This window comes from Oncorhynchus clarkii, chromosome 12, assembly GCF_045791955.1.
Source record: "Oncorhynchus clarkii lewisi isolate Uvic-CL-2024 chromosome 12, UVic_Ocla_1.0, whole genome shotgun sequence".
Lineage (NCBI taxonomy): Eukaryota > Metazoa > Chordata > Actinopteri > Salmoniformes > Salmonidae > Oncorhynchus > Oncorhynchus clarkii.
This window is the reverse complement of record NC_092158.1, coordinates 39084012-39094226: the sequence shown is the minus strand read 5'-3', so window position 1 is coordinate 39094226 and position 10215 is coordinate 39084012. Positions and strand designations below refer to the sequence as shown.

General features: G+C 39.8%; 1 protein-coding gene across 1 annotated transcript; it reads right to left on the bottom strand.

Moving 5' to 3' along the window:
* LOC139423166 (derlin-2) lies at positions 1-9653 on the bottom strand. The gene is made up of 7 exons (XM_071174873.1): positions 9503-9653; positions 6739-6804; positions 6483-6556; positions 6166-6259; positions 5302-5497; positions 5070-5160; positions 1-1747 (listed from the first exon to the last, which is right to left on the bottom strand). The coding sequence occupies exons 1-7, from the start codon at positions 9593-9595 to the stop codon at positions 1642-1644; spliced, it is 720 nt and encodes a 239-aa protein (XP_071030974.1). The 5' UTR covers positions 9596-9653; the 3' UTR covers positions 1-1641.
* Between the last annotated feature and the right edge of the window lie 562 nt (positions 9654-10215).

Below are 10215 nucleotides of genomic sequence, written 5' to 3'. Positions count from 1 at the left end.
ATGTTTAAATAATTTATTTGGCAATGCTTTACCAGTTTGCATAAGACTAAAGTATAGTTTTCTGGTATTTACCAAAAAGATCTCTTTTAACAATGGACAATTTCTTACTTAAGAATTCAACACAATTTAATTGTGTTTCAGGGTATACTATGTAACTGAAACTATTAGGCTGTAGTTAGCAGAAAAAAATAAAGCTGTGTAGTTTCAATTGAATATTGAACATAATATAATGGTGCACAGAAAATTAACAATCTTAGTGATTACCTAGTATGATAGTATCCATATGATTGTCAATGGTGCTGGTTTTGCTAACTTTTTAAATCCCATAGACCAAACCAGTTGTATCAGGAATCAACACAAGTGAAGTGGTATATTTAATCATTTTACTCAGTCTTTACATCTAAGTAGTAACCTCCGAGGCTTGCTGAGTTTACAAACCAGCATACAGTTGTTAAAACCCTGTAGTTCTAGGAATCATCGATGTTAGATTGTGTTTACAACTGTGTACTTATGCTCTTAGCTCACTATGGATCATGAAGCAGCGGACTTTGCCATGTTTTATGAAACCAATAACTGTAAAAGGTTTCCAACAGATCGGATATAGAGTGTAAGAATAGAAATGGGTGACAAAGGTGACTTTCCTTGTCCACCAGTGAGAACTTAATTTTGCAAAGTTAAAGATTAGAGCCTCTGGTTATTGACAATGAAACAAACAATAGGCATTTCAAAATCTGTATTGATTAAAATACAAATGTAAATCTATAAGCCCTGCCATAAAGGTAAAGAACTGCAAAAAAGTGAAGCGTATACTACTTACTGTATGTAACCGAAACTTTAAAAAAAAAGAGAAGCCGTTTAGTTTCAATTTGAATACTGAAGGGTTTGTTGCAGGGGTTTCAAAATGGCTAGCCTTGTCGAGCCTAGAAGCCTGGCATGCAACACAATGGTCGGTCAAATTGACTCCCCCTTCCTTCCACACTGCAATGAGGGCAGTACTATAGAGTAACGTATGCTTGTTTGATTTGTCCACAGTACATGTTTTCTACAGTTGCAATAAACAATGTAAGTTACGTAAGCGTTCTCACATTGTTGATCCTAGTGCATCCAAGCACTCTTTTGGTACTGGAATCAAATGACTGAATACATTTCTAATTTCATTATGGAACTCCTTACAGAAAAACTTGCTTCAACTGATGCAACACTGCAGAAAATTTACAAAGAAAATATATCCAGCATTATCTACATATGCCACACGTTTATTCTTTTTAAAAAGTAAAAGAAAACACTCAATCTGAATTCATTCATTCAGATTTTTTCCACTGTTTCCCATCATTTGACAATATTGTTGAGCCTCATTTTTTCCCCACAGAGATAAAGCCAAATCTCAACGCAACCAAAGGTTAACCATCAAAAGTCACTTCCTGTTACGTCCACTCATGTGGTCTTAAAGTGACAGTCTGGCTTATTGAACAGTTTGAGGGAGATGCAAGTCACACAACAATCTCCGAAAAGCTCTGGTTGGAGATTGGCGTTTTCCATCCAGAACTAGAGAAACAAGTCGGAAAAAAAGACCAAGTTTGTCCCTCGGTCTCTCACTGAGGAAAAGTCCATTATAAAGTGATCCTGTGGTGGGGGGCTAGATTAACCCCCGAGGCGCTGTCCCTCTCCCCAGGCGAACCCCCCCGGACGCTCTTCGGGAAGAGGGTTGTAGTTGGCATCCTCCTCTGGAGTGTCAAACAGCATCTTACTGTGAGAGAGAGAATTACAGAGACAGGTGAAGGATCTACATACAGTGCATTTGCGAAAATATTCAGACCCCTCGACTTTTTCCACATTTTGTTATGTTGCAGCCTTACTCTAAAATTGATTAAATTGTTTTCCCTCATCAGTCCACACACACACTACCCCATAATGACAAAGCAAAAAGTATATATATTTTTATAAAAAAACATACCTTATTTACATAAGTATTCAGACTCTTTGCTAAGAGACTCGAAATTAAGCTCAGGTGCATCCTGTTTCCATTGAGCATCCTTGAGATGTTTCTACAACTTGGAGTCCATCTGTGGTAAATTCAATTGATTGGACATGATACGGAAAGGCGCACACCTGTCAATATAAAAAAGGTCCCACGGATGACAGTGCATGTCAGAGCAAAAACCAAGCCATGAGGTCGAAGGAATTGTCCGTAGACCTCCAAGACAGGATTATGTCGAGACACAGATCCGGGGAAGGGTACCAAAACATTTCTGCAGCATTGAAGGTCCCCAAGAACACAGTGGCCTCCATCATTCTTAAATGGAATTAGTTTGCGACCACCAAGACTCTTCCAAGAGCTGGCTGCCCAGCCAAACTGAGATATCGGGGGAGAAGGGCCTTGGTCAGGGAGGTGACTGTGGAGAAGGGATAACCTTTCAGAAGAACAACCATCTCTGCAGCACTCCACCAATCAGGCCTTTATGGTAGAGTGGCCAGACGGAAGCCACTCCTCAGTAAAATGCACATGACAGCCGGCTTGGAGTTTGCCAAATGGCACCTAAAGACTCTCAGACCACGAGAAACAAGATTCTCTGGTCTGATGAAAACAAAATTGAACTCCTTGCACACAGCCAAGACAACGCAGGAGTGGTTTCGGGACAAGTCTCTGAATGTCTGAGTGATCCAGAAAGAGCCTGGACTTGAACAATTCTGGAGAGAACTAAAAATAGCTGTGCAGCGACACTCCCCATCCAACCTAACAGTGCTTTAGAGAATCACCATAGAAAAATGTGAGAAACTCCCCAAATACAAGTGTGCCAAGCTTATATCGTAATACCAAAGAATCTTTGAGGCTGTAATCGCTGCCAAAGGTGCTTCAAAGTACTGAGTAAAGGGTCTGAATACTTATGTAAATGGTTATTTCTTATTTTTTTTGCACAAAAATCTAAACCTGTTTTTGCTTCGTCATTATGGGTTATTGTATGTAGATTGATGAGAAAAACAAAACAATTCAATCAATTTTAGAATAAGGCTGTAACAAAACATGTAAAAAGTCAAGGGGTCTGAATACTTTCCAAATGCACTGTATACCAAACAAAACAGTGCAAAATGCTTAAGATGCATACATACAGTTGAAGTCAGAAGTTTACATACACCTTAGCCAAATACATTTAAAGTCAGCTTTTCACAATTCCTGACATTTAATCCTAGTAAAAATTCTCTGTCTTAGGTCAGTTAGGATCACCACTTTATTTTAAGAATGTGAAATGTCAGAATAATAGTAGAGAGAATGATTTATTTCAGCTTTTATTTCTTTCATCACATTCCCAGTGGGTCAGAAGTTTACATACACTCAATTAGTATTTGGTAACACTGCCTTTAAAATTGTTTAACTTGGGTCAAACATTTTGTGTAGCCTTCCACAAGCTTCCCACAATAAGTAGAGTGAATTTTGGCCCATTCCTCTTGACAGAGCTGGTGTAACTGAGTCAGGTGTGCTCACACACACACTTTTTCAGTTCTGCCCACAAATTTTCTATGGGATTGAGGTCAGGGCTTTGTGAAGGCGACACCAATACCTTGACTTTGTTGTCCTTAAGCCATTTTGCCACAACTTTGGAAGTATGCTTGGGGTCATTGTCCATTTGGAAGACCTATTTGCGACCAAGCTTTAACTTCCTGACTGATGTCTTGAGATGTTTCTTCAATATATCCACATCATTTTCCTGCCTCATAATGCCATCTATTTTGTGAAGTGCACCAGTCCCCCTGCAGCAAAGCACCCCCACAACATGATGCTGCAACCCCCGTGCTTCATGGTTGGGATGGTGTTCTTCGGCTTGCAAACTTCCATTTTTCCTCCAAACATAACAATGGTCATGATGGCCTAACAGTTCTATTTTTGTTTCATCAGACCAGAGGACATTTCTCCAAAAAGTACAATATTTGTCCCCATGTGCAGTTGCAAACTGTAGTCTGGCTTTATGGCGGTTTTGGAGCAGTGGCTTCTTCCTTGCTGAGCGGCCTTTCAGGTTATGTTAACATAGGACTCGTTTTACTGTGGATATAGATATTTTGTACCTGTTTCCTCCAGCATCTTCACAAGGTCCTTTGCGGTTGTTCTGGGATTGATTTGCACTTTTCACACCAAAGTACGTTCATCTCTAGAAGACAGAACGAGTCTCCTTCCTGAGCGGTATGACGGCTGCGTGGTCCCATGGTGTTTATACTTGCGTACTATTGTTTGTACAGATGAACTTGGTACCTTCAGGCATTTGGAAATTGCGCCCAAGGATGAACCAGACTTGTGGAGGTCTACAATTTTTATTCTGAGGTCTTGGCTGATTTCCCCATGATGTCAAGCAAAGAGGCACTGAGTTTGAAGGTAGGCCTTGAAATACCTCACAGGTAAACCTCCAATTGACTCAAATGATGTTCAAAAGCTTCTAAAGCCATGACATCATTTTCTGGAATTTTCCAAGCTGTTTAAAGGCACAGTCAACTTAGTGTATGTAAACTTCTGACCCACTGGAATTGTGATACGGTGAATTATAAGTTAAATAATCGGTCTAAACAATTGTTGGAAAAATTACTTGTGTCATACACAAAGTAGATGTCCTAACTGACTTGCCAAAACTAGTTTCTCAACAAGAAATTTGGTGGTGGTTGAAAAACGAGTTTTAATGACTCCAACCTAAGTGTATGTAAACTTCCAACTTCAACTGTACAAGCATTCTTTACTCATCTGATAAATGGATGGTATATTTATACTTTTATTAAGAGTTATTGATGTGCCCTTCCTTTTCTGGAATAATACCAATCAGCATAGACAACATTGTCACGACCACTCGCAAGGACAGCATACCTTCAGAACACCATGTCAAAACATTGGTTACAACATTGTTAATGTTGGCAATTTCCATATATTAGTAACTATTGTTAACTCTGTATCAAGCTTACTGCTATTTGTTTGTGCCCCCCATCTCTCCAGCAACATCACCATCTCTCAGCAGACTCATGGGGTAAACACTGCAGTTTCTATCATAAGACAAATTCATTATTGGACTGTACTAGAACCATACCAAACTTACAGAAAAAACGGAGTCTTGAGCCATCTGCCACCACCTGGCTGGTTTGGGAACACATCTTCCAGAAAGAAGTACACATGACCCACAGCGATACCTTAGGGAAGGGAACACAGCATTGACCCGACTAGTCACCACTCCTCAATGGTCAATAAGGCAACAACATTTTTGATCTTCAAGTCCTTAATAACATTGATGCATTACAGAAATTTGCTATGGTGGTTAGAGCGACTGGTACCTAGTAAATCCACAATGATGGAGTTGCCCAGCAGCAGAGAGAATCCCATGAGCACCCAAGGGAGAAAGGGTGCCTGAAAGTTCAGCAGGCCAAAGAAGTTCATGCGAACGTTGGGGTTACGCCTGCTCCACACGTACACCAGCATGATGGTGAAGGCTTGGCCCAAGAACACCAGACTCACAAAGGTGCCAAATATCTTTGTGCTTACTGAGAAAAAAAAGTGATTGGTGGATTGAATTGTGGCATACAGCATTATTCAAGTTGATTTATCCTAACTTAGGAAAGGGGATACCTAGTCAGTTGCACAACTGAATGCATTCAACCAAGATGTGTATTCTGCATTTAACCCAACCCCTCTGAATCAGAGCAGTGCGGGGGGCTGACTTAACTGACGTCGGCGGCATAAGGGTCGATTTCCCCCCCTTGTCGGCTCGAGGATTCGAACCATCGACCATTCGGTTACTGGTGCAAAGCTCTTAACCTCTAGGCTACCTGTCGCCAACTGCAGACAATCAACCAATTGATTCTCAGGTTTGACAACTAGCCTAACCAAAAATAAATAAATAAATACATACATAAATAAATATATATATATAAAAAATAAAAATAAATATATATATTCAGGTGGCAAGGAATGTGACTGTTGCGTAAGAGCTTCTCATTAAGGCACCTGTGGATAGCATAGGCCTACATATTTCCTGTACACACATACAACATTATACAACAGCAGGCCTTAGTAAGAGCTCAATCAGAAGCTTGCTAAGAATGTCAAATACAGGTACATTAAGTCTATGTGGTGCTGAACATGTCTCGACTCCTGCGGTATCAACTAAGACCATGAAAGTAACAGCGTTACAAGGATACAGTCATCAGAAGGCCACCGAAGAGGAACATAAAGACAAAGTCAGCGGTGCGGCCCCTGAAAGAGCCCTCCTCCAGCATACGACAGTATCGGTACCTGGAAGCCAACGGTTAAGGTAATCTGGCAAGGGCAAAGCAAATACTAAACCTATAATTCACTATGATTAGACAGTTGTCATGATTAAAAATAAATTAAACATGGCTCGCCTTGTTCAAGACAAGTATTTTATGAGTCGCATAGTGCTTCCAATCAAAGGGACACAAAATATACATTTCACAAGTACACTCAGGGCAAGACATGTGCAACAGAAAAAGGATACAAAAAAATCATATTGAAAAGGAAGTTGAAGCCAACTGGACCAAAAAATAGAAAGTTGGTTATGAGTCTCCATACCTACAAGACAGAACAGAGAAATCAGTCAACCTTGCATCTCAACTTTTTTGTAACTGCTACGCTTATACACAGCAGGCCTAAGATTAAAAACTCTAAAATACATTTTTTGATTTAATTAAATGTTTATTTTTTAAATATTTTTATATCATACAGTAGCTAAATGACAAATTGCATGTACTCACCTGATAATTCCTTAGTATCAAATCAGGATTGAAGTATAGTTGGAAAGGTGTGATGAGTTCTAATTGCTGAGGGTGAGAGCAAAGAAAGTGTCTTCATTAGAATCAATAGTTCACCTGTTCTACCTGATGATTCATCTTTTGTCAGAAAACGCTAAGTCAAGTCTTGACAGTCTTTTAAACAGCAGCTAACAAACTGCAACTCTTTAACTAAGGTAAACGGTAGCTTTCGAAAACCCTTCTCTCTGTGGGGTTTTCAGCGGTTATCGTCGCCCACGGCAGGCCGTGTGACCTACAATTCCAACGTTGTGTTTTAACGTCCATAATCATCGCTTGCGAAACGGGTTTTCGAAACACATGGTCCTCATCTTTGACTGGGGCAGCAGGGTAGCCTAGTGGTTAGAGCGTTGGGGTAGTAATGTATTGTTTATTTTTTTACCTTTATTTAACTAGGCAAGTCAGTTAAGAACAAATTCTTATTTTCAATTACTGCCTAGGAACAGTGCCTGTTCAGAGGCAGAACAACAGATTTTTACCTTGTCATCTCGGGGATTTGATCTTGCAACTTTTCGGTTACTAGTCCACCACTCTAACCATCAGGCTACCCTGCCGCCTCAAGAACAAGGCAGTTAACCCATTGTTCCTAGGCCGTCATTGAAAATAAGAATTTGTTCTTAACTGGCTTGCCTAGTTAAATAAAGGTAAAATAAATAAAATAAATAAATCTTTCATATCAGCGAGAAAGAATCTTTCAAATAAAAAGATACAGCAATGTTCTCTCTCTGTGGGGAAGCACGAGATAGGGAAAACTAGAAAGTTGAAGTTCTGTTAGTTAACACTATCAACATTTCCATTTACTGTGGTAATTGTGATCGAATCAACACAATAGCCACTTTCAATGCAACATACTGAAACAAAACAAATTATGCAAGAGACTTTGTTGTAGGCACAACGCAAATGCATCCAACAAGTTTGTAGAGTCACAAGCTCGATGTGCTAGAAATATGGGACCAAATACTAAACTTTTGACTACTTTAACATACGTAAGTGAATTTGTCCCTATACTTTTTGGTCTATGAACAGAAAGTGCTGTAATTTTGAAACAGTTCAACCGTAATGGATGAAATTACCCTCAAATGAAAGCTGACAGTCTGCACTTTAATCCAACGAGTTTGAATACAGAGCCAAAATAACAAACAAAAAATTGTCATTGTCCCAATACTTTTGAAGCTCATTATATATGATTTGGCATGGCACACTGTCTTAAGAGCTATTGAAGATTGAAAGCAAACATTGTATAAATACATTTATTTTTAACAACCTGAATATATCATTTTTCATACAGTGGTGTAGAGTACTTACAAAAAAAAAGTATCTTTACATATCTGTACATTATGCTTTATATTTGACAACTTTTACTTCACTGCATTCCTAAAGAAAGTAATGTACTTTTTATTCCATACATTTTCCCTGAAACACAAAAGTACTCATCACACATTGAATGCTTAGCAGGACATGAAAATAGTCAAATTGACACACTTATCAAGAGAACATCCCTGGTCATCCCTACTGCATCTGATCTGGCAGAATCACTAAATACAAATGCTTAATTTGTAAATGATGTCTAAGTGTTGGAGTGTGCACCTGGCTGGCTATACGTTTAAAAAAAAAAAAGGTGCCTTCTGGTTTGCTCAATATAAGGAATTTGAAATGATTTGATACTTAAGTATATTTAAAACCCAAATACTTTTGCTCAAGTAAGTCATTTTCTATTAAGGCATCTTTACTTTCACTCAAGTATGGCAATTGGGTACTTTTCCACCTAAGAACTAGTTAAAATAATCGAAAATAGCAGCCTAGAGCCTGATTAAACAGTCCACTAGGAGGAGAGCTCTGACTTGCCTATTAGCATGGATGTCTTGCTAACTAGTTCAAAACAACTGGGAACTCAGAAAAATAGAGGTACATTTTTATTTTAAAATGTAAGATTTATTGAACTCGGAAAGTCTTATTTACAATAAGACTACCCCAGCCAAACCTGGACGACGATTGGCTAATTGTACACCGCCCTAAAGGACTCCCAACCACGGCCGGATGTGATACAGCCTGGATTCGAACCAGGAAATGTAGCGACCCTTCTTGCACTGAGATGCAGTGCCTTAGACCGCTGCGCCACTCGTGAGCCATTCAAATCATTATGTTAGTGATATTCAGGTCGGTAATTATAGAAAGACGCCCGAGTTTGTGTCGGAATTCCGAGTTGAATATCATTAAAAAAAAGATCTCTGTCGGAGCTCTTTTTTCGCGAGTTCCCAGTTGTTTTGAACGCACAGAAGTCCGAGACCTTCGAGTTCCTAGTTGTTTTGATTGCGGCAGTAAACCGCACAAAAAAACAGCAATGTAAACGTTACGAGATGCACTTGTGCTCACAGATAATCATACATTGAGAAGTTTCGCTACCAGCTGCATAGTCAATTTAGCTAGCTACTGACCATTGCACACATTTGGTCAATTCGATCAAGGTCGGTGACAGCCCAACTACAGTCAATAACAATTATGTGGCGACACAAACACAGCTGTCTAGCACTCTAGCTAATTGATGTGCACTACCGTACTGTCTTTGGCACTTCTGTTTTGTCAGAGACGCGCTAGCTAAAAGCAGCAAGCTAGTGAGTTAGCAGACTGACATCCACGGCTAAACGCCAAACCCTGACCCTGTCTCCATTGCCGACAAGAACATGTTTCAGATTAAATTCTACTATCTTACCACGGCAGCGGTGGTGAGGACGCAGGCAGTTGTGTATGCCCGAGTTACAACAGGAATCTGTAAATATTCCTGCTGAAAAGTCTGGTAAGCCATTTTGGACTAACTGAAGGCTTCCGGCACATTCTTGACACGTCATCACATGGTGAAAAAAATGCCGCGTTCAAAACAACTGGGAACTCGTCAAATCATGACGTCACTGACCTTCAGGTCGGAAATTCGGAGCTCTAGAAAGAGGCCTGAGTTCCCGAGTTAGAATTCCGAGTTGGGTGACCGTTCAAATAGATTTTTCCGAGTCGGAGCTCGTTTTTTTTCCCGAGAGCGAAGTTGTTTTGAACTCTCGGAAGTCGGAGATATCCAAGTTGTTTTGAACGCGGCATAAAGGGGAGTTGCTGTGAGTTTTTATGATCTGTCATTGGTTTGTCAGTCCACGTTCTTTTTGTGTGAGCCAATGGTGTGAGCGAACCACAAACCTGTCAATCACATAGTCGATGAAACGATGGCATTTTTTGATTGGTCCGCGTATGCCTCTAAAGCAAATAGGATGAAGGGGAGTGAGGTTTTGACAAGATGGGAACGGATTTTCATCCGTCACGAGGTTAGATACAGTATTTCAAATATATTCAGTATGTCAACAAAGTCAACATACATTGCGTTGTCCCGTAATCACCTTTAATCTACATGTTATACTTATATTTTGTGTGTGTGTTTTCTTC